The 24907-nt window shown below is 40.4% G+C and overlaps 1 protein-coding gene across 1 annotated transcript in view; it reads left to right on the top strand.

The window, feature by feature from the left end:
- LOC136883257 (organic solute transporter alpha-like protein) overlaps positions 1 to 24907 on the top strand; it is a 95224-nt gene that overhangs the window by 55844 nt on the left and 14473 nt on the right. The window contains exons 2-3 of the mRNA XM_067155467.2: positions 20718 to 20869; positions 22818 to 23053. Coding sequence (XP_067011568.2) covers positions 20718 to 20869; positions 22818 to 23053 — 388 coding nt within the window. The remainder of the gene's footprint in view (positions 1 to 20717; positions 20870 to 22817; positions 23054 to 24907) is intronic.

Genomic DNA, 24907 nt, shown 5'->3' with positions numbered 1-24907 from the left:
AGCCGGAGTCTGAGCAGTAGAACTATTGATACTAGAATTAAAGGCTAACGCCAAAGAAGAAAGATGAGAATCCCAGTCTTTCTGGAAAGAACTATGAAATATAGATAAAGCAACTTTGAGATTACGGTGATACCTTTCCACGGTGTTGGACTGAGGGTGGTAGGGAGAAGCCAAGATACGCTTGATACCCAGCTGAAAGCACATATTAAAAAAAAACACTTGAAGTAAAAATAGAAGCATTATCAGAAACGATATTAGCAGGCAAACCGGTAATAGGAAAGATTTGTTCAGTGAGTAAATTAATGATGATCTTAGGAGAGAATTTCCGTAAGGGTCGAAGGACTAGAAATTTTGAAAAGGCATCCAACAAGGTAAAAATGTACAAGTTGCCACGAGAAGAACGAACTATGGGTCCAACTAGATCAATGAAAAAGGTTTGGGCAGGATGAGTGGGTGGCAGGGCAGAATGAAGACCAGCAGACTTTATGTTTAAAGGTTTAGATGTTTGACACAATTCACAAGTTTGAACAAAAGTGCGAATAGATTTGCGCATTTGAGGCCAAAAGAAAAGAGAGGCAATACGGTTGTACGTTTTAGTGATGCCTAGATGCCCGCCCACAGGGGAGGAATGATAATATTGTAAAATCATGGGTTGAAGAGCCTGAGGAAGCACCACTTTAGGAGAAGCTTTCTTAGTGGGTTTGTAAACCAAGAGATCTTTAAAAATAGTAAAGGGACCCTGATAAGAGGGATCAGAGATGGATTGTTTGAGTTGGATGCAGAACTGATCGGTGAGCTGATGCGACTGACAGGATTTAAAGGAAAGAGGAAAGTCTGTTAACGAAAGAACCGCATGAATGGAGGAAGATGAAGGCATCATAGAAAGATTCGGGGGTAAATCGTCAGTAGTACTTGACTGAGGAGTGGAAGTGTCAAATAAGCGACTAAGAGCGTCAGCTACAGAATTCTCAGTGCTAGAAATAAATTTAAGGGAAAACTTAAATCTGGACAATCGCATGAGCCAACGGCCAGTTCTACCAATTTTAGGTGCGTTATGTAACAACCATGAGAGAGCCTGATTATCTGTCTTGACAAGAAATTCTTTATGTTCCAAATACTCTGCAAAGTGTTCAATGGAATTTAATAAAGCCAAGGCTTCACGCTCGAAGATAGAATATTTTCTCTCAGTAGGAGAAAGAAGTCGACTGAAATAGGCGATAGGTAGAGGAACATCATTAACAACCTGAGTTAGAACACCAGCAACAGCAAGATTGGAAGCATCAGTATGTATTTCAAAAGGTAGGGAGAAATCAGGAAATTGAAGAATGGGAGCATGCATCAAAAGAGACTTAAGCTGAAGAAAGGCGTCCTGTTGAGATTGTGTCCAAATGAAAGGGACGTTTTTACGTTTCAGATAATTGAGAGGCTCAGCAATGTGAGAAAAGTTAGGAATGAACCGGTGGTAGAAAGAAACCATGCCTAAAAAGGTGCGTGTTTGTTTGAGATTTTTGGGAGGTGGAATATTAGAGATAGCAGAAGTACGTTCGAGATCGACAGCTACTCCCTGAGATGACACAATGTGACCTAAGAACTTTATAGAAGTTTGAGCTAGAGAAATTTTAGAGGGGTTAACTGTCAGACCAATAGAACGTAGTCTGGAAAGAACTTGGTGTAGATGCGACATGTGGGACTCAAAATCTGGGCTAAAGATTAAAAGGTCATCAATATAAGGATAGAGAAATTTGTACTTGAAGTCTGAGAATAAGGAATCCACTAATCTCTGCATGATTTGCGACCCCAAGTTCAATCCAAAAGGAACTTTTGTGAACTGAAAGAGGCCATTTGAGGTGATGAAAGCAGTAAGGCGACTGCTCCGAGAGTCCAAGGGGATTTGGTAGTAAGCAGAATTGAGATCTAAAAGAGAAAAATATTTAGCTTTAGAAAAAAAGTGGAAAGCGTTTTGCATTTTAGGAATAGGATAGGAGTCATAGAGGATTTTGGAGTTTAATTTACGGTTATCAACTACCAGGCGCGAAGAACCATCAGGCTTGTCGACAAGAAAGGCCGGAGAGGCATAATTGGAAGAAGATGGGACAATGGTACCATCCAGAAGCATTTTGTCAATAATGTCATCCATTTTGGCCATCCGAGGAGGGCTAAGATGGTAAGGAGACGAACGAACAGGTGTTTCATCAAGTAAATCAATGTGAGCCTGATAATTAACAACGGAGCCTAAAGTATCTGTGATAACATCGGCAAATTCAGATTTCAAGGCCTCAATTGCATCTAGTTGGGGAGCAGTGGCATAAATATGCTGATGACTGAATACATGGTTCATAGGGAAATCGAGGGGGTCTACCAAAGGGATTTGAACGTGTGGATTGAAAAAGAAAGAGATAGAGGCCATAGCAGTATTATAAATAAGGCCAGTATGAGCAAAAAAATCATATCCCAGAATAACAGGAAGTGAACAATTATTAACCACTTGAAATTCAAACGGCCAAGAAACTTGGGAAATTTTAACATTAAGTTTTAGGTGACCCATGATTTCAAGAGTGTGCTGAGATATGGAAAGACATCTGATGGTAGAAGGGCGCAATTGAAGATGCGGATGCGTTTGTAAAAGTTGCTGAAAAAAGGAGAAACTGATAAGGGAAATTGCAGAACCTGAGTCTAAGAAGACTAAGGAGGGAATGTTATGTAACTGTACAAGAGTATACGACTGTGATTTAGTAGCAGGCGAGAAAGTTGAGGAAACATAAGGCAGATTTTGCCCAAGAGGTCGTGAGCTGCCTACTGACGACGGGAATTGAAGTTTCCCAAGGTAGAATTGGTACAATTTCGTGCGAGGTGCCCCATAGCCTGACACCGATAACAGCGAAGGCGAGAAATATCACTCTGAGAAGGTGAACGAGTGGTAGAAGGCATGCGAGTTGTTGATGTGTTAAACTGGGGAGGTGGGGTAGACGAATAATAAGAAAAATTGCTACGGGTATTTAGAATATCTAGTTGAGCAACGTGGTAAAGCTGAGGAATAGTAGTGGGTGGCGTAAAGGGATTGATGATTTGGCGGAAAGCTGGAGAGGCATAAAATCGAATAAGAGAAATAATTTCCTGGGGATGTTGAGCAATAGCTAACACATCAGAATAGCCGATAATGGAGTCAAGATAATCGTAAGCTGATTCCTCTGGACGTTGATGACGTCTGATATATTTGTTACTCAGCTGTTGTCTAATTTCATAAGGCAGAAAATAAGTATGTAAAACCGAGCGAAAATGAGCCCAATCATGAGAAGACTTCATATACTGGAGCCAAAAATTACTAAGATGACCAGAGGTTTTTGGATAAAGCAACGAAAGCAATTGGGAAAATGGAGCCAAGTCCGTCTGTAGAAGTTTGCGAACTAAAAAAAGCCACTGTGTCAAAGTATCAGGATCAGTAGACTGAATGAGGGGTACCTGATCGAGACATTTAGTCAAAATATGGAAATTAAGTGGTTGATGTGAAGAAGGGGTGTGATGATATGGAGATTCATAAAAATATTGCTGAGAAGGGGATGGTGGTGGAGTGCGCAAATCGGGAGAATAATGCTGTGCTGGTTGAGTTTTATGGGGAGAAGGCGGAGGTGCTTGATTAAGTGGAAGTTTGGATTCGGCAGTAAAAAGAGAAAGATCAGGATAGAGAGGGGTGTTAGGTTGAGGCGGGGTTGGTAAAGGTTCAGAGGATGAACTAGAAGAAACAGTAGTAGTAAGAGTACTAGACGTGGAAGTAAGATCAGAATTACAAGGGAGAAAAGGATTATAAGACATATTAGTAAAAGGATTTGGATCCGAAAAATTGAAATGGGGATCAAACGAAATGTCTGAAGTGTCTGAAGTATAAGGAGAAAAATTATCAGAAAAATAAGCCATGTTGAAAGAGATGACAAAAAGAAAAGCAAAGTCTAGCGAGGAAAACCACTAAACCTCAGAAGAAAGAAACAAAAGAACTAAGGCAGTAACAGGGTGAAGATTTAGAGTGGTAGTAAACTGCGACTTTATACTCTGCTACCATGTGTAAAACCCCTCAATGGGGGTATACGCATATATGAATATATTTATTCATAAATCCAGCCAAGGGAAATCCAAAGTATCGGTGACACCGAGTGCTTACAAACAGTAGGGAATAAATTTACGCGATGAGAAAAATGCCAAATTGAGAATTGAGGCCGTGGTAAAAGGGCTTCTCCTAATAAACATTCCAGAGTAAGCGCAGATAGCGCAGTGGAAACTATGCTAGATAATTTTCAAAAAAAATTAAAAGAAAACGGCAGGAGAAATAAGGGACATGACAGGTGAAAATTAGATGAGAAACCAAGATAAAAATTTGGAAATATATATATATTAGAAAAATCAAATCAAACTCTTACAATATTAGAAGAATAGAAGTCAGTACAAATACGGAATTTTCCCAACCAGAAATAATACAAATAGTTACATCAAGAGTAAAATATTCAAGAAAATGAAAGCAAATAAGAGAAGGGGCCAGGAGAGGAAAGGGATGGACAAAAAGGGGATGAATACAGTTTAAAGAAAAATGTTGAACAACGAGAATAAGAAAGAATGTTCGCAGTTACCAGATTGAAGTATACCAACATGAAGTCTACTAAGCAAAGTCTAATGTCATGTGAAAGTTGCCACCTCTTCAATTAACACCCGAAATAGGCACAAATAAAGATTGTCCTACTGGCTTAAGTCACTGTATACAATAATGAAACAGTCTCCAAGTGTACCAAAACATACATGGTGAAGCATTAATTAACCACAAGTGTGTATAGGAGTCGCAGAGTTGCGGATATACCACACGCACATTTTGAAAGCAAACAGTCACTGGATAGTCAATAGAGGCTTTGAAATTGAAAATGCAAGTAAAATCTCGGCCTGGAAATGCACTGCTCCCAGTCAAAATTTGCAAATAAAATAGCTCCAAATGCAACACAGCATTATTTACAATAAGGACATTTTTAGTTTGTCATACCTCATCTTGAACCAAGTAGTTCTGCCCAAAAATGGAGAGTCCAGGGCACATGTCGCTAAAGACGGAGATGATGTTAAAGGTTCCTCCCTCCACACAGGCCAAAGTCCATCTCAACACATTCAGAGGAAGGCCGGGTATTTATAGTGTGGAATAATGAGACATATGTCTGGAATATTCCAGAAGTTAGTGGAGCATGCGTGACAAAGCGGACGATGTCACATGACGTCAGGCAGCGAAAGGGAGGTTAGTTTATCGTCGGTCGGAAAGGTGGATAAGGCAGAGTTCGTGCAAGGTATGATGTGTGCAAATCCACATAAGTATGTAAATTCCAGTTGAAGAGAAAATGCGGTGTGTATCCAGATGAAGGTAAGTCCATATTAATTGTAGAAAAAGGTTATGTGCGTGGCGAGGTTGATAACAGTAGTTGCCGGTGAGGTGAAGAGTCCGTTACACAATAAACAATGAACTAAATAAACATTCAGAGAATTAATTGTAGAACCAACAGATCTGTTGAATATATTTTCTAAAAAGCCTCGAAAGTTGTATTTTAGATTGTAAACTGAACAAGCGATTCGCTGTAAAACTGTTGTCCTTGATCGTACTGTGTTTGCTCTGTATTTTAATGTAACTGCAATCTGACATAATCCACTTGTATCAGTATCCTTAATAATGACAAGTTTTGGATGCGCGTACCCACCACATCAGCCGAACTGAAGACTGCTTTCTTGTGGGACCTTATCATCATCTATACATTCTAAATATATTAAGGAAATATCAATAGCGAAACCATAATGTCGAATATAACATAAAAACTTTCCAGTCTGTCACACACAAAATTTCAAATAAATTATAACACTATAAACATAGGCCTACCTGTTAAAAAGCACACACTGTTATACAAAGAATGGCATGTTTCTTTCTACAAGAACATCCTCCGTTTCTATCAAATCACTTAAATCACAAACCATAAATTACACACCATACTGTGGGGCAGAAATGCACCGGCGCATTGTAGAATGGACAGAAGAACAAGGGATACCGTGTTATCAGTGAACTTGTATTCCTTTATAGTTCCGACAACAACTTTTCTGGACCAAAAGAAAAAGAGATATAATTCTTCTTCTTAGAAGTGGGCAAGCGTTAGCTCGCGAATGTGAGGAATCTATACAACAACGCATTGCCGTTTCTACTGTGCCTCTTACTATCAGTGTCATTGGCACACCGCTCTTCTCTGTGGGTAGGGCGGTTATCCACTCTTTGTCCTAAGAAACGACTGAAAGGTGTGCTCTCTCTCAACTTTGGAGAGTTGGTTGACGACCACAGTCTAGCATTATTTTCCTTGATCAACTCTTGTTCTTGTAATTGTCGCGGTCGGTATTGTAGGTTTGCGAAACCGTGGGAGGTTCCCTGTGCCGATACCTTCATTTTTCGAGACTCCATTCTTCCTCTACTTAGTCTTAATAGGGGGACCACTACTTAGACGTCGGTGTGGGTGTTGTGTGCTTGTTGTTACCCATGCTGGATTGGCCTCAGTGTGGAGACAGACTAACAAGGTGTTCCCTGAGTTGCCACCTCGGCTATCCCTCACCTCAATCAGTCACCTTTGAATGTAAGCATCTGACACATTGCTCCATTTACAAAACTTGAACGCAATGAGGAAAAACGTCGCTCATATTTCTGAGTGCAAGTTATCGGAGACTGATCTTGCAGCCCAGACGCTGGGTCCCTCTCCCCTCGGCTTACCTTGCGCGGCTTGCTGCTGAATGCCCAATAGGTGCATGAATCGGAGGGAGAGGGGGGGGGGGGGTATAGGTGCGCTAGGCTTCGCTCCGTCAATCGCCACTGCTAACAACCATGCTTTACTCATCGTATATAATTCCTCACTTCATACTTCTGACTTATTATACTTAAGTATAGATAACAGAGTGCTGGTATTTCACTCCCGTATACTTCTACATCTTTGTAGCAAGACACTACAGGGCTGCTGTTATATGAGTAATATAGTTTTCTTTTTATACGTAGATATGCTAAAATGAAATGCAGTATTTCAGGTTTACAGTAGTGTTCTCTTTTGTTGGTTGGAATCGAACCCGTGATCATGGGTCGGACGCCATCACTAATATCTCGAGGAAGCTAATAAACCAGTGAACGATGGGTACGACCGCTGGTGATGCAGTAAAATGTTAATGTAATAATAATAATATAATGGTGCATGGCATTTGCATAGGCTTGGTGGTGACCTAATGAGAATAAAATGAATGGCGAAGACGTCATAAATACCCAGTCCCCAAGCCAGAGGAATGAACAGTACGAGGGACTGATTCTGAGAATAGTACCGGGGCCATCAGACCAAAGACAAGCATTCTGTCCATTTAGCCACTTTAATTTGCTAATCCATAGGCTACCATATCCACTGATCTGATCAGGGGTTGATTATTGACAGTAGCAGAGGCCAGGGCAGTAGCTTGTGAAGCAGCTTGACAACACAGCAGGCTACTCCGTTGGCTATTGGCTGCAGCTCAAAACGCTTAAGGCTTGACGTTCACTAAACCAACCACCGAAAAGGGGTAACCTAAGTCTAGTAGTAGCCCACATCTTGATCTCAGCGTACGCCACTGACTTTGATCTGCATTTCGGGCAGTCGCCCAGGTGCTAGATTCCCTATCTGTGGTTTACCTAGTCTTTTCTTAAATAATTGCAAATTTCGAAATTTATTGAACATCTCCTTCCTATAAACGAATACTTGGCCCAATTTGTCCTCTTGAATTTCAACTTAATCTTCATTTTGTGATCCTTCCTACCTTTAAAAACGCCACTCAAACTTATTCGTCTACAATCAATCAATCAATCAATCAATCAATCAATCAATCAATCAATCAATCAATCAATCAATCACTACTGATCTGCATTTAGGGCAGTCGCCCAGGTGGCAGATTCCCTATCTGTTGTTTTCCTAGCCTTTTCTTAAATGTCATTCCACGCTATCTGTCCACTGACAGCTCGGAACATACCACTTAATCGAGTAGCTCGTCTCTTTTCTCCCAAGTTTTCCCAGCCCAAACTTTGCAACATTTTTGTAACTACTATTTTGTCGGAAATCGTCCGGAACAAATCGAGCTATTTTTCTTTGGATTTTTTCCAGTTCTTGAATCAAGTAATCCTGGTGAGGGTCCCATACACTGGAACCATACCCCTGTGAGTGGGGGTATCCTCTGTATCCCCTACCTGTCGTAAGAGGTGACTAAAAGGGGCACCAAGGGCTCTTAAATTGGGAGCGTGGGTTAGCGACCACGGGGCTCTTAGCTGAGACCTGACATTGCTTCCGCTTACTTGCGCCACGCTCCTCACTTTCGTGTATCCTTTCGGACTTCCTTTAGTCAACTGTTGTTCTTTTCCGACCTTGACAGTATTAGAGCATTCGAAACGTAGGGAGTCTTTTCATTTTCACGCCCTTCGTGGCCCTTGTCTTTCTTTAGCCAATATCGTCATTTTTCGAAGTGTTGGATCCCCCATTCTTTTCTCTCTGATTAGTGTTAATAGAGGATGATTGCCCAGTTGTAGTTCCTCGGATAAACACCAAATGTGTCTCCAGAGATCTTTTTCATGCCGTCATCATATGATATGGAATGTCGAATGGACTTTCTCCCCATCCTTCAAAAATCCGATTACCTCTGCCGGCTTTGAACCCTCTACCTTAGGAACCGGAGGCTGACATTCTACCACTGATCCACAGAGGCAGCTTGAGTCTGCGGTTTGTCTACCTGGTAAAACCCCCAGGCGTTAATGACGGAATGGCTCTGGCAGCAGGCTATCGAACTCTGAACTACCGGACGGCGAGTCATGCAATCGAGTTGGCTTGCTAAAGTAGATCACACTGGTTTAGATTTCACGGCACAAAAGGAAAGGAAGCTGAACGTAAGGTTGCACTGTTTCAGCTCGTGAATACAACTCGCGAACAGAGAAAGAAGCTCAGAAGAAGGAGGACATTGCTGGCTGCGGATTACGTTCGTGCGACGCCAAGTGAAAGTGGCGAGGACAGAACAAGACAGACGTAAGAGAAAGCTGCAAGTCCAAGTGGTCTTGTGATGTAATCGTTTAGGGGACCATATCAGTGCAGACACTTCACACTTCGTCTCGAACAAAGAACACTTTGCAATCCCCCATAATTTTGGACTTGGAGGGCTATCATTCGTCCTGGGCTGTGGAGTCAACCACCATTTATGCGGCTTAAGACTGACGTCCGTTATAATAATACCAAGTATGATTTTAACTCTGGGCCATCGAATACATACGCGGTATCCCCTGATTGTGCCGGCCCCGTGGTGTAGAGGTAGCGTGCCTGCCTCTTACCCGGAGGCCCCGGATTCGATTCCCGGCCAGGTCAGGGATTTTTACCTGGACCTGAGGGCTGGTTCGAGGTCCACTCAGCCTACGTGATTCGAATTGAGGAGCTATCTGACGGTGAGATAGCGGCTCCGGTGTAGAAAGCCAAGAATAACGGCCGAGGGAATTCGTCGTGCTGACCACACGACACCTCGTAATCTGCAGGCCTTCGGGCTGAGCAGCGGTCGCTTAGTAGGCCAAGGCCCTTCAAGGGCTTGTCTTAAGAAGGGACTACACGTGGCACGTGATTGTCAAACCCTTGTCCTGTTTCTCTACGGGGTCGGGTATGACGTGAGATGAATCTGTCGTGGCGGGTTTCTATGATCGGATGCCCTTCCTGACGTCAACCTCCATCAGAGGAGTTAATGAGTTGAAACGAATAACGTGATATATGAAGGGGTTAAAGTCAAAGTGGTGTAAGTCAATTTTCGGTAGAAGTTGACTTAGGCACAGAAAGGCGATGTAGAAATAAAAAACTGTTCATAGAAAAAGTGGAGTAAGTCAGAGCTTCACTCATTTCGTCGTTAGATGGCAGCACAAGTTAGACTGGTAATGGATCATCTGTTTTGCTGATAACTGAAGTGGTGTGAGTCAGACTTACACCAGTGTGGTTGTAATTGTTCGCGATTTTCATCGAGTGTTGAATGCATGCGTGAATACTCAAAGAAACGATGGATTCTGAAATAAGTTTAAGTGATCCGTTGGATGAGCTGGAGTCCAGTGATGAATGGGAGCGTGAACAAGGAGAAAAAACATCAGAAACAGATGATGGTAAGTACTATTCACCTTCTAACCTCTCAGTTACTCACCTACTAACCTATTTTGTTGCAACGTTTTTAGCAAGTACTTACATTAGATTATGCCTTAGGTCCTTTTGGTCTACTATTCCCTGAATAATACACCTTTGTAATCGGTTCGGAAAAAAAGAAAGGAAAAATGGAGAAAAATGCATGAAGAGTGATGTTTTTAGTGAATTTTCTGTGATTATTGAAAATGGTCGTGTTGAGTATCGTTTTTCACGTAATTTTGAATGCTGAATCGAAGCTTCCCCTGCAGTTTTTTATTTCGGTAGTAAGTGTAACAAGATGTTTGTTGTTTCAGAATCAGAAGGAGATGAAGAGGTAGACGGCGGACGCCAGCGCAACCATTCCAGCGAATTTCCTACTGCTGGAACTTCTGAGAATCGAGAAAACGCTCACCCGAGAACGAGGAAAAGACAAAAACACGAAAGTAAAGCTCAAAAGCGAAAGCGAGCACGAAATTCAGGGCTCCCGTACGTGTCCTCTAGAGGAAAAGAAGTGGCCGGTAAGCTGTATCAGAACTTTGATTGTAAATGTAAAAAAAAGTGTGTGGAGAACGTACCTGAAGTGGCGAGGCGAGAAATTTTCGACACCTTTTGGAAGCTAAGCAGTTTTTCTGAACAAAACGTATTTTTATGTGGTTTGATTGTGCAACAGAAACCTAATGTAAGACGCCCACGAAATTCAACGAGAAATGCAAAGTCTGTTTCAAACAGCTTCAGATTCCAAGTCAGAGGCAATAGCGTTACTGTGTGCAAGCGTTTTTTCTTACAAACACTCCAAGTTTCGGATGGGCGAATGACAAGGGCAATACAAAAAGTACGAGAGGGTCAACAACCAGGAAGTGATGGCCGAGGACGCCATCCCCCCAAAAATAAAACACCGGAGGCTGCCATGAATGGTGTGCGTGACCACATAGCATCTTTCCCATCGTATCAATCGCACTACAGTAGATCAGAGAACCCTAACAGGAAATACCTTCCTCCTGACATGAATGTACGTACAATGTATGAACTGTACAAAGAAAAGTGCACGGAAAAAGGTGATATTCCTGTTTCTGAAGCCATCTACCGTCGAACCTTTAGCAATGAGTTCAACTTGCATTTCCACCGGCCTCTTAAAGATACGTGCACCAGATGCGATGTGCTTGACAAGAAGATTGAAGTGTGTGAAGATGAAGACGAATCTACAAAGCTGAAGGCTGAAAAAGAATTACACCTCAGAAATGCCGAAAAGGTGAGAGAGGCTAGAGATCGGGACAAAGTGAAAGCACGGGAAGACGAATCTTTCTATGGTCTGACATTCGACCTCGAAAAGGCTTTGCCATTTCCTGTTTTGACGACGTCCGTGGCTTACTATAAGCGGAATATGTATTGTTATAACCTTGGCTGCCATGAACTTGGAACAGGTTTAGGCTTCATGTTCTGCTGGGATGAAACGATCGCTTCTCGTGGGTCTCAAGAGATTGGTTCCTGTATCGTCAAACATCTTGCAGCAAGAGCGTCATCTGCTAGGCACATAGTGTTGTACAGTGACGCATGCACGGGCCAAAACCGTAATATTAAGTTTTCCTTGTACCTCATGAAGTACATACAGGGCCCTCAAAGCAATGCAGAAATTATCGATCACAAATTTATGGTAAGTGGCCACTCTTTTCTACCCAACGACGCTGAATTTGGATCAATTGAATCGTACGCAAAGAACAAGTCCATTTATACTGCAGACGACTGGTACAGTATCATAATGAAGTGCCGAAGGAACAATCCATTCATGGTGACGAAAATGAGCCGAGAGGATTTCAAATCTGTTGCAAATTTGGAAAGTTGTATCACGCGACGAAAGAAAAATGAGAACAACATTGCTGTTAATTGGTTGAAAATTCAATGGATACGAATTTTGAAAGATCAACCTTACACTCTCTTCTACAAAGAAACTGTGAATGAGGATATCCCATTTTCTAAAGTAAATCTAAAGGCAGCAAAGCCCGGTAGGCGACATTCTCTGGCCAACGTTTCTCAAGATGTTTTGTACCCAAGGGGAAGGCCTGTTACCGAGGCTAAAAAGAAAGATATGCTTGATCTTCTCCATACATTCCACCAGTGAAACATGAATTCTTCGTTTCCCTGCGAACCACTATTGAAGAAGGTGAGGAGCTTGTAGATGTTGGACCTCTGGAAATTGTGGAAACCACATATCCTGATGAAATAGACTGAATCCGTATTGCCATGTTAAAAACATTAAGACTCCATTCGTGATAAAAAATTAAATTGTTTGTATTATTCTTATACTTTGTGTAATGTTCAATAAAAATGTGTTTGAGAAGTGCAAGTCAACTTTACATCATTTTGTTGATGTCCATAGTGGTGTAAGTCTTTGGTTTTAGGTCATACAGTGGTGTATGTCACAGGCTTTGGTAAGGCACAGTGGTGCAAGTGACTTTGGTTAGTGCGTGAGGTACAACTTTTGAGCAAAAAAAATTTCAAATCAAGCCTAATCCCTAAGTTTGGACCTACGTAGTACCTCTAAAACAATACCATCACAAAAACTTGTCTACTGAATTAACTACAATACCTTTCGCATTATGCTCATTTCCTAAAAACGATGATAAAGTGACTTACACCACTATACCTTTAACCCCTTCATATGATAGTAGGAGGGGAGAGGGTGAAACTCGGTGCCGGCACGTAGCCTTCCATAGAACCAAGGGGTCTGCTCAAGGCTTAACGTCTCCATTCGACGGACGAATCACCTCACTTCATATGAGCTCTGCGGAGAGGTTTGGGATTTAATCCAGGCATTTGGCACGCATACCACCATCTTCCCTATCGGCCAACATTCCGATGGTGAAATTTTTTTCGACCAACCGGTGTCAAACCGTTGTAGACTTCTACGTTTTAACGATCATGGCCTAATGATCTAAAATATAGGACATCGGGGAATCATACAGTGAAAGCAAAAGTATACGGAAATAAGCAATATCTAATGCATGTTACTCTGAAAAGAACGTCCACGCTACTTTTACTGTGGGGAAACATCATTCATATGTATAAGAGATATACTGATTAGGTGCAAAATGTCTGGCTGTTTAAAACAGAATAATAAAACTCAGATAGTCAACTATATAGCTGTCAGCATGCGTTCGGAAGATAGTGGGTTCGAACATCACTGTCGGCAGCCCTACTAGGCAAGTGCTGGGGCTGTACCTTAATTAAGACCATGCCCGCTTCCTTCTCACTCCTTGCCCTTTCCTATCCCACCGTCACCATAAGACCTATCTGTGCCGGTGTGACGTAAATAGGCTACCGGTAGCCTATATATTTTCACCGTTGATCACGCTGACTGAAGTTTATCACCTACAAATACAATAACCATGTGGAAAACATTATTTCGCCTCCAAAAACAACTGCCCATGCAAACAGACCACTTATACATTTGTTATTTCTTTTGCAACTGGAAAATGCATTTGTAAACCACTGAAGGTTTCATTACTAAAAAGGAAAGACATTTAGGAAATTCAAGACATTCCTTTCGGATGCTGGACAGAAGGTTAAATTGTAAGGCAAGTCCGGGGATATTCCGTACGTCTGGTAACCCTAGATACGGGTCGTGTAGCTGACAACTTGCATTCGGGAGATGGTGGGTTCGAACTCCACCATCGACAGCCCTGAAGATTGTTTTCCTTGGTTTCCCATTTTCACACTAGTCAAATGCTGAGGCCGTACCTTAATTAAGGTCACAGTTGGTTCCCTCCCAGTCCCATTCTATTGTCGCCAAAAACCTATGTGTCGGTGCGACGTATAGCCAGTAGCAAAAAAAAAAAAAAAAATCGAATGATCAGACTTCTTAATTTTTCTTGTGATGACAAGAAGGGATGATTACCCAGTCGCCCTTTAATACAAATATCAACACCACCAGATACTTCTTTTTTCTTGGATTTTTCCCATCTAGATGGGGTGGCACTGTGGATTAAGCTCAGTCTTACGACCGGGTGCCCTTTCTGAGCCCCTGAGCTGGAGGAATTAACCAAACACGATTAAAATCCATCGCCTGGCCGGAAATCGAACCCGGGGCCCTCTGAACCGGAGGCCAGTACGCTTACCATTCAGCTCAGGAGCCCACTTCCAGATACTGATTGTTAAGAGGCGGCCGTAGTCAACTTTTATTTAAAAACATCGCCACTAGTCTCGTTGCTGTCGACAGCTAACTCCACTGATAGTTACATCGCAGGTGTATAGATGTCAGTGAGAAACGCCAAGGCAGAGCGAGAGATTTCCCTCTCACCCTCCAGCGTCATACTGTCGTGTCACCAGGAAGCTGTGATACAGTACTTGCACGGAGCTGATGGTGTTGACATTTGTACGGAATGCGAAATAGAGGTGTGACGGTCCGGAAATAATGTGTTACTGCATACACATACGTATATAATATTATTATTTGTTTTACGTCCCAATAACGACATTTACTGTTTTCGGAGACGCCGAGTTGCTGAAATTTAGTTCTTCAGGAGTTCTTTAACTTGCCAGTAATTCTACTAATAATCTTATTCGCTTCACGTCCCACTAACTACTATTACGGTTTTCGGAGACGCCGAGGTGCCGGAATTTAGTCCCGCAGGAGTTCTTTTACGTGCCCATAAATCTACCGACACGAGGCTGTCGAATTTGAGCACCTTCAAATACCACCGGACTGTGCCAGGATCGAATCTGCCAAGTTCGGGCTAGAAAGCCAGCGCTTTCATTGTCTGATGATAAATAGTGACCGGGCGAGTTGGCCATGTGGTTAGGGCCGCGCAGCTGTGAGCTTGCATCCGGGAGATAGTGGGTTCGAACCCCACAGCCCATGAAATGGTTTTCCGTGGTTTCCCCATTTTTCACACCAGGCAAATGCTGGGGCTGTATGTTAATTAAAGCCACGGCCGCTTCCATCCCATTCCTAGTCCTTTCCTGTCCCATCGTCGCCGTAAGACCTATATGTGTCGGTGCGACGTAAAGCAAATTGCAAAAAAAAAATAAAAGTGAAAATAGGTTGTTTACATGTGCGGTCATGGCGTCATAATTCCGTATCGTTGAAAAAAGACAATTTCAAACATGCTTTCAATTATTTCTGGCTGATTACGTGCAAATGCATATCCTTCTAATTCGTCTCTACACTGCATTGACTTTTCCTGTGAATTGAGAGGACAAATATAGAAATCTGAGATAATGAAATTATGCAGTAAGCACAAGATAAGTTCATCCTCTTATTTCCTTGAATTGGAATGCAGGGAGGGAAGGAGGAAGGTACACTAACAGAGAAAACTCACCCTTTCGAGCTCTTTCTCTAAGCCCATTGCATATTGAGTTTGTGGCGACATAGGTATTTACTGCATGTATATATGCGTAAATGGTCACATTATTCGCACAAGTTCATCGCCGCTGACACTGTAGCAAGCAATAACGAGCCAATTAGGTATTTTTACCAAGTTATTTAATCATCAGCCTTAGTGAGAAAGGTAACAGCTACACTGGTCATGAGTCTCAAGCCACTCATTCAGTGTCCGAGTGTCGTTTGAATAGTGTCTGTCTGTTGCTCTTACGATGTCGCTTTCAAAACCACCTCGTGCAATGAAAAGTGTAGTGTGGGAACATTTTCACTAAGTGGATTCCTCATTTTTACATATTTGTAAAAAATACTGTTAGTTATATATAAAACTTCGACAACGAACTTAAGAAAAGATACTCAGAAATCACCCGACTGTGAAAAATATTGAAAATACATCTCAGCACACAAGTAGAACCGGAACCTTTACTGTAGGCTCAGAGAATGATGTGAATGCAGTTTCCATCCCGTCCACATCATCCGCCCCCAATGAAATTGCAATAGGATTAAGTACAAAACCATCTACATCCACCGCAAATGTTTCACACAGCATTCCTAGATTTCTAATTTCATCCCTAAAAAACTTGCAGGAAGGGACAAGAAATAAACTGACGAAAACCTCCTTTAGATGTTCATAGAGGATTATCAACCTTTTACTCTGGTAGAAGATGAAGGGTTCAGACAATTTGTTAAGTCGTTGAATTTGATCAATGAATGAATGAATGAATGAATCAATCAATCAATCAATACTCATCTGCATTTAGTGCATTCGCCCAGGTGGCAGATTCCGTATCCATTTTTTTACCTAGTCTTTTCTTAAATAATTGCGAAGAATTTGGAAATTTATTGAACATCTCCCTTGGTAAATCATTCCAATCCCTAACTCCTCTTCCTATAAACAAATATTTGCCCCAATTTGTCCTCTTGAAATCCAACTTTATCTTCATATTGTGATCTTTCCTACTTTTAAAAACACTATTCAAACTTAATCGCGCAATCTACCGACACGAGGCTGACGTATTTGAGGACCTTCAAATACCACAGGACTGAGCCAGAATTGAACCTGCCAAGCTGGGACAGAAGGCCAGCGCTGTACCGACCAAGCTACTCCGCCCGGCACAATTTTATTTCAAGAAGTAAATTACAAGTAAGAATTAGGCTACTTTTTTCCTTTTGTAACACGTAACGACTACACATAAAATTTGCGTTACAAGTAATCCGATTACTTTTAACCAATTACTTCCCAACTCGGAAAATGAAAGCATTCTGTGTGCAGTTCTTACCTAAGATACTCTCCGGATCTATGGCTAAATGGTTAGCGTGCTGGCCTTTGGTCCCGGGTTCGATTCCCGGCAGGGTCGGGAATTTTAACCTTAATTGGTTAATTTCGCTGGCACGGAGGCTGGGTTTATGTGTCGTCTTCATAATAATTTCATCCTCATCACGACGCGCAGGTCGCCTACCGGCGTCAGATCGAAAGACCTGCATCTGGCGAGCCGAACTTGTCCTCGGACACTCCCGGCACTAAAAGCCATACGCCATTTCATTCATTACCTAAGATTCTGACATGTGAATGACCTATAATATTGTTTAGAGATCGCCGATAATCATTTTGAAATATCTGACGTTTTAAAAAGTATTCAGTGTTGTGAATTTAAGATGTTCACTGATCATATTCGCCACATTAAATGTTTAGTTACAGTATCAAAAATTATGTTTGACTATATTTTAACTATGTTAAGAAAAACAAGATGATGATGATAATAATAATAATAATAATAATAACAATAATAATAATAATAATAATAATAATAATAATAATAATAATAATATAATTTTTTACCAAGAGCAATCTCAGACCCCACTCCTCCCTAAAACTTGACTGTTGTAATTGGGTAACTTGAAATTCCTTACTTTCCTGAGTTTCAATTTCTAGTTGACTGAGCCAGCTTGAAGTACAGGTGGCTCTTTCTACTAGTTTTCCTTGTTGGTATTATAACTAAAGGGAGTTGCCTTTTTCACAGTACATATCTTATAATTAATAAAATCTCATTGGACTCTTTTTTATATATATGATTTTTTAAATGATCATAATGTGTGAATTGTTTTCTTAATCTGCATTGTATTTTAATTCATGTATGATCCACAGACAAGGGCAACTACATTGCGTCAAATAACCTTTATAAGGGGCAGAACATTTGTTTTATAGCCTAAGAGTCTTCTTAACAATTTTAATCTCAAAACTTTCATTATGCAGCTGAAAATGCCTTAAATTTAAGGCAAAACATGTACCAAAATTGTATTTTTAATCATCATCATCATCATCTTCCTTCCAAGTATTGGGCCATGTGACCCGTTACGGACTTGCATTTTACTGTTTGCAAGACTTGAAAGCAATCAAATGTCCTTCCGACGGGTTGCTAGCCTGAAGGAAGTATGTATTTTTAATAAAAGTATATATGTAATCCTTATGCAGCTAGTCCCTGTTATGAATGGAGTGAAATTGTCGCTCATAGGGTCGGTTGGTGCAAGCATTTCAGTGGGCTTGGCAGAATGATGTGCTATAGCAACTTCTGGCTCAGTGAGGAAAGCAACGGGAAACGTCCTAACTCCTCATTTTCCTAGTACGCCTCTTCAGTGACACCTAGGCCATCTATGACAGCTAATGGTGAACCTGTTGAGGATCCAACCAGCCTTCGGGCTGAATAGCTATAAATAGTTTTATTCACGCTGAGTAAAATCGTAGTTTAGGGGAAGGTCTGAAATTTAATTCTCAAATCTTTATATTATTCGTGGTCATATCGATAAAACAATATAACCAAAGTTATATAGAATTAAATTTCCGACCATTTATGTCTTATACAATTTTACCGTACCGGCTATGATAACACAGATATTCATGAATTTGTATTTTTGTTGCTAAGTCCACATCAACGCCAAGCCATGAGAAAATGGGTTAACAGAATTTAATGAAAATCGGTATATAGAGTTGGGGAATAAGACTCTACAGTCTAAGCTATACACAATTTTATTCACCTAGGATGAAATTGTAGTTTAGGGGAAGGCGCCTAAAATTCATTTTTTAAATACCGATACCTATAATTTTGGTCCTGACGAAAAGTACTACAAAACAAAAGTTAGAGAGAATACAATTTCTGATCATTTATGTTTTATTTAGTTTTACTGTACCCTGATGGGTGGTATTCCAGAGTCAGAGGAAAACTAATGTGAAGGCCTACAATATTGAAAGCGCATAACGTTGATCAGCAATAACATTACATTGGTCATTGTTTGTTATGATGTTATTTGTCTCTTATGCTGCCTCTCAACTCCGATAGGTGGGATTACTCTGCATACCGAGTATAACAGCCTGACTGAATATTGGCGGGAAATAGCCGGGGAGTTAGAAAACTTTCTTCTTTAGCATGCCATTCCTCTGGTTCATACATTTTCTGATGCAGCTGGTACGTAACACACTGATTCTTCATAGTATTCCAGTTATTCGATCCCTACTCTGACACACTGTTTGAATGAGCAGTGTGCATAATTAAGGCAGAGGCTGATTTAGTAGTAGTAGTAGTAGTAGTAGTAGTAGTAGTAGTAGTAGTATGGACTGGTCTAGAAACAATTTAGGCCTATTACAAATTATAGCACCACAATTCACTAAATAACTCAAAATTCAACCCTGAAAAGAGCCGTTTCTTAAGAAAAGCTTCTTGCTGTTCACTTTTATTAAATTCTACATTCATTTTATTCCAAATTATCAGTGAAGAGGGGGTTTCTCCTCTGGCTTGGAGGAAAAACTGCCTCTAAGTCAGATAGATTTTTCCGCCGCCAGTGTAGTGAATTGATATTTTCCGACTCATTGGGTACTTCTAGGAAACAGATTAGTAAAAGGGCATAGTTTTTGCCCTGGGAGTCTCCACTATTTGACCCTCTTCCCGCCGAAAAAAGACGAAGATTGTTCACGAATCACAGCTGTCTGCGGCTTGGTCATTCCAACTCTGGAACTTTGGTATGTTAAATCGACAGTGTAGTCCCGTTCGTTAAAAGTGAGAAAATGTGTGGTGTTTCATTTGATCAAATATTTCATATGAAAGCATTGCTTTTAATCACGCCATTCCCACTGACGTCATTGTAATGTATGTTCATTTTAGTTGGGAAAACCACTAAGACAGTCTTTCTGAGGATATAAAAAGGCAGGTGGAGTGTAGCTGTCTACTATTATAATGAAAACTCCCCAACCTGATTGTGACTGATGGTATGCAAGCGGGTCTACCATCACAGTGAAAATTCCCTAACTCAGTCTTCATATGAGAAAAGATGTTTGGTGACTTCCCCGTCGCGTTTCTAGGGTAACGTTAAGAGCTATGCAATTTAATACAATCTTGCTCACAACATGTACTTTAGAATTCCGTAGTGAAGCACGGGTACATCAGCTAGTGTAATATAAGTGGAATGTTCTGAGCTGTCAGTGAATAGATGGTGTGAATGAAGTAGATTAATAAGTTTGAGAGGAGCTTTTGAAGGTAGAAAAGATCATAATATAAAGATAAAGTTGGAATTCAAGAGGACAAATTGGGACAAATATTCATTTCTAGCACAAGGAATGAGGGATTGGAATAATTTATCAAGGGAGATGTTCAATAAGTTTCCAAGTTCTTTGCAAAGACTAGGTAAACAACTGATAGGGAATCTGCCACATGGGTGTCAGGCCCAAATGCAGATGACTGATTGAACTTCTGATTTTGAATGCTTCAGTATAGTTTGATCAGCTGTACAGAGCTAACAGCTCTGGTGTTAATTTGTGCGTGAACAAACAGACAAACAGAGTCATAAACGTAGCGACTTTATACCCAAAATTAACATTTTCTTTGCAATTTACAAACAGATTGGCAATTTGACGACTGAAATATAAATTCTGACTCCCTCTTCCCTCCATATGGGGAACTATTACAAAGCTTTCTCTGAGCCTGACATGGTGGGACCACAAAGATTGCCCTACGATCCTTAAGGACACAATTATATGGGCTCAAAGATGGGAACATTGGCATTCGATGGTAGTTTCAGCTTGGTCCCAACTTTTGAAAAGGTCAGTTCCCTCTATGATACTTGTTTACTTTCTATTGTAATAAGTCTTATGGATGTTTTTGTTGCAGCGATCAATGTGGCCGGCATCACCCTCTTCTCATGTGGAGCCGCTGGTGTAGTCTTAATTCTCTTCTTATACATCGACACTCTCAGACATATCATCCGGAATGCTCCATCACCAGTCAAGACACACTCCGCATTTGTCCTCGGTGTCTATCCTGTAAGTAGTTTGATCTGTGACTTGTATACCAGACTTTTCACATCAAGACTGAAGATGCCCACCCTCGTGATAAAGCTGGAAAGTGGAAACAAGCTCATCCAGGGCTGAGAGGAAACAGATGTAGGGGAACTGGGGTTAATGGGGAGGCAGATTTGTCAGATACCTAAAATCAAAATATGGTTGAGAAAATCAACAGAGCTCATTTTCGAAAAGCAGTAAGCATTGTTTAAGAATGATGAAATTGTTATTAATGACTTACCAAACCAAACCAAACCCCATGGTGCAACAGTCCCCGATGGACTGTGGTGTTGTATCGTCAGCACTACAAATCCTTTCAATCATTATTCTTGGCTTTCTAGTCCAGGGCTGCTATCCTATTGTCAGATAGCTTCCCAGTTATAATCACATAGGCTGGGTGGACCTCCAACCAGCCCTCGTATCTGGGTAAAATTCCCTATCCAGGCTGGGGATTGAACTCGCAGCCTCTAGGTAAGAAATGTCATCTCATAAGGTATTGTATTTTAATTATAACTTATTTAGAGTAATGTAATTTTAAATATTTTATGTAGATGACATTTCTTGTATTTTAAATATAACTTACTTAGAGTATATTGTTAGGAGGTTAGGTATGAAGTCTGCCAATTATTTGATGGAAGGTTTGGTTGCTGATGAAGAGAATGAGCGAGATTCTCTAAACATATACGACACCTTATTAATATAGATTAAATAACTTCTTATAGTATTAATTGACAACCTCACCCATGATTTTCAGTAGTGTATTAGTGTTTATGTAAACTCATGGTTATCCATTAGGTAACGGGTAAGAGATGCATGAATCCACCATTCTGTGGAATATCCTGTTTATCTGTTCACCAGAAAACAGAACAAAAGAAGGTTCCGTTCTTCAATGAATCTGCTGTTTACCCAACTTCAGCACCTTTCTGGGATGCTCAGAATTTATAGCCATTTCTTCCAATTTGTGTGGAAATCTATCTTCTTCTGTCTGCCTGGAAACACAGCAAGTAGTAAATATGCTGAAACCAAGATGTTTTTGAATGTGAGTTAATTCCAGGGAGAAAAATGCTGGCTGTTCTATAGCCAATCCCCAATTATACTTCTGTAGTGATCGGGGTGATTATGACACAGGTTTCTAGTCTTGATATGGCAAGGTAATGGTCATTACAAACAAGGAATAAGGATCTGTGAAATTGACACCATTACGACTTAGCCTTAAGAGAACCATGTCCATAAGTTACCATCTTGTCATCTTGAATGGATAATGTCTATGAAATCTGGTTGGTTACCATTCATGGTAACATTGAAGATGCAAGCCCCTGCTTTCATTTACAAACTGTGATATCATTGCTGTTAATCTACAAAATCCCTTATCTCCAGCAATCTACGTTATCTTAGGAGGGACAAAAATTCTGATAGAATGTAACTTTCTGGTAAGAATTAGGTAAGAATTAATCAGTGCCATGCTAATGCACATAGAAATCTCTATTGTGATGCAAATAATTAAAAAAATTGAAAATGATATTATAAAAAATGGATATATGAGGTACTGGCATTAATTCATTGAAGATGTGAGGTTTTGTATAAACAGAAATACATGCATTATAATATGTGTGATTTGCTTTTTTGCCATTAGCAAAACAAAATGGATATTTATTGCATCACAGTGTTCCATAGACATCTGAGGATCGATATTTTCCATTCAGTAAACTCAAAATCTTGATTTTGATAGTCGCTAGAGTTAAGTGGCTTTGGAATAACAGTGAAGATATGTCACTGAGGAATAGTCATAGCTAATGAATCACTCTATTCCTGACCTCTGTTGTATCACTTCAGAAATAAATCTTAGAGGATATTCTTGGTTCAGTAAAATTTGACATTATTGATCCAACAAAGTAAATTATGAAGTGATTGTATGGCATTTTTCTTTCAGGTGGTGGCACTGGCAACTTACTGCGCCATCATAGTTCCACGAGCGCACCTCCTATCTGAGGCTGTCACGCAGGGCATGTTCATGGCATCCATGTACCAGCTGTTCTGTCTGCTGGTAGCCTACTGCGGAGGCGAGGCCGAATTGATACGCAGAGTGAAGCCCGACTCCCTGAACCCTCGAGTGGGACCCTGCTGCTGCTGGCCTTGCTGTTGTCTACCTCTGTGTTCTGTTAACAAGTGAGTGGCAACAGTGCTGTCCTCTATAGGTCTTTCTGTTTCACTACGCTGAGCAGAAGATTCTCTTCCATTATAAAGGATATGTTCAACCTCTGATGTGCTTGTCTTCAACTCGTCTGACAGTAATACAATCTACCCTATCAAACAAATCCCTTTGTTTTTCTCCTTAAAGCAACAATCACCACCAAAGAATTCAGTGACTATTGAACCAATAATGTTATCTGCCAGTTGCCCTTCTCTGCCTTCTACAATGGCAATTCAATAAAAGGTAACAAGACCTCTCACTGCACAAATTTACAAAACTTCTGCATACATTGGGTGAACTTGTCTAGGTGTCTGTTTTAACTGCATATAAAGAAATACTTCTTAGTATAGAAGAAAGTAGGGTCAAGCACTCAAAATCAGAACATAACAACTTATTGAGTAATGACATCAGTTCCTAATCCTCTTCTATCTAGATGCTTTTTCAGTGTTTCATAAAGATCGATATTAAGCGGTGTCAGGTCAATATACTTAATGGTAATGCCATAGCAACTTATTTGTGACCTGGTGTTATCATACACATGTTCACAGACTCTTAAGTAATTTTGTATGATTCTTTCACGTGTAGAATGTAACATTTTATTACAGTCAGTGGCCATAAAATGAAATTACCGTACTTTAAATGGCATAAATAACACATTTAAGTTTTTTTCCTCAGAATAATAAATTAACTGCCTGTATTGATCCTTATCTTTTGTATATTTTGTGTTCTGTATTTATCCTATTATGTGTCCCTATCTTTCTATATCTGACTTGAGAAAGATCAGTTTATTAACTGCAAGTGTATTAATATGCTGGAGAAGAAAACTGCGTTAATGGTTGTGCATTAGGACAATGCCAGTGGTTCTAGTAGATTGTTGAGATTATTGTCCAGAACCACTCATGAACAGATCCTGTTATATTACAGGCAGTATTATCATGCTATTTATTATTTATTCGTGTCAGAGGTACCAATATATAAGAAATCAATTCAAATACAATTCAAAGAGATTAAATAATAAAAATATGAAGTATGTTAATCACACAAAATGAAAGACATATGAACAAAATTGTAAAAAATAAAAAAAAAGGAAGAAAGGAAGTATTACATGAAAATATCTACACTATATATACATTATTTACACAAGTTGTGACCAGTATTTGGCTACATTGATGGCATTGTTTCCAGCCAGTGCCAATTCCAACCCTGTACATGAATCTGGGCATAGACGACAGTGCAAGAGGTGCGTAGAAGTCTGTTCCTCTCCACATTCGCATAATGAGTCCCCACCATGCACGATGCCCCATTTCACAAGATTGTCCTTAGATCTTGCAACGCCAGTCCGCAGTCTGTTTAATGACTTCCATATACACCATCCCTCTTCGTGACCAGATTATCATGCTGAAACCTACAGTGATCATCTCCAAATTATTCTTCCTCCATAAAGAGAATGCAGTTGTTACATCTTTAATGTGCTCTCTAGTATTATGAAAGGACCAACTCCCTTCCTGCACAGGTTGACTGTCACATGGTGTAGCACATCTCCAGTTGTTCAGGGGCCAGTGGCGCACTCTTTAGACCATTAAATTAGTTGTACTGTAAGTATTTAAATTTCTCAATATACCACTCTATACTGAAGATAATTGGAAATCATAAGGGCAAGAAAGCTGTATACCAAAACTATTGCAAAACAATACAATTATTTTGCTGTGTTAGCATAACTCAAGGGTTGATCACTTATTTAAAATAGTTTCCTCCGTTACAGTTGGTTTCCATATTAAGACATATTTGCTACTAGCACTTACAATTAGTTATTATACATCTTACTAATT

The sequence above is a fragment of the Anabrus simplex genome, chromosome 11, assembly GCF_040414725.1.
Source record: "Anabrus simplex isolate iqAnaSimp1 chromosome 11, ASM4041472v1, whole genome shotgun sequence".
NCBI classification, from domain to species: domain Eukaryota; kingdom Metazoa; phylum Arthropoda; class Insecta; order Orthoptera; family Tettigoniidae; genus Anabrus; species Anabrus simplex.
Note: the sequence above shows the minus strand (reverse complement) of the source record. Positions and strands in the feature narration are given on the sequence as shown.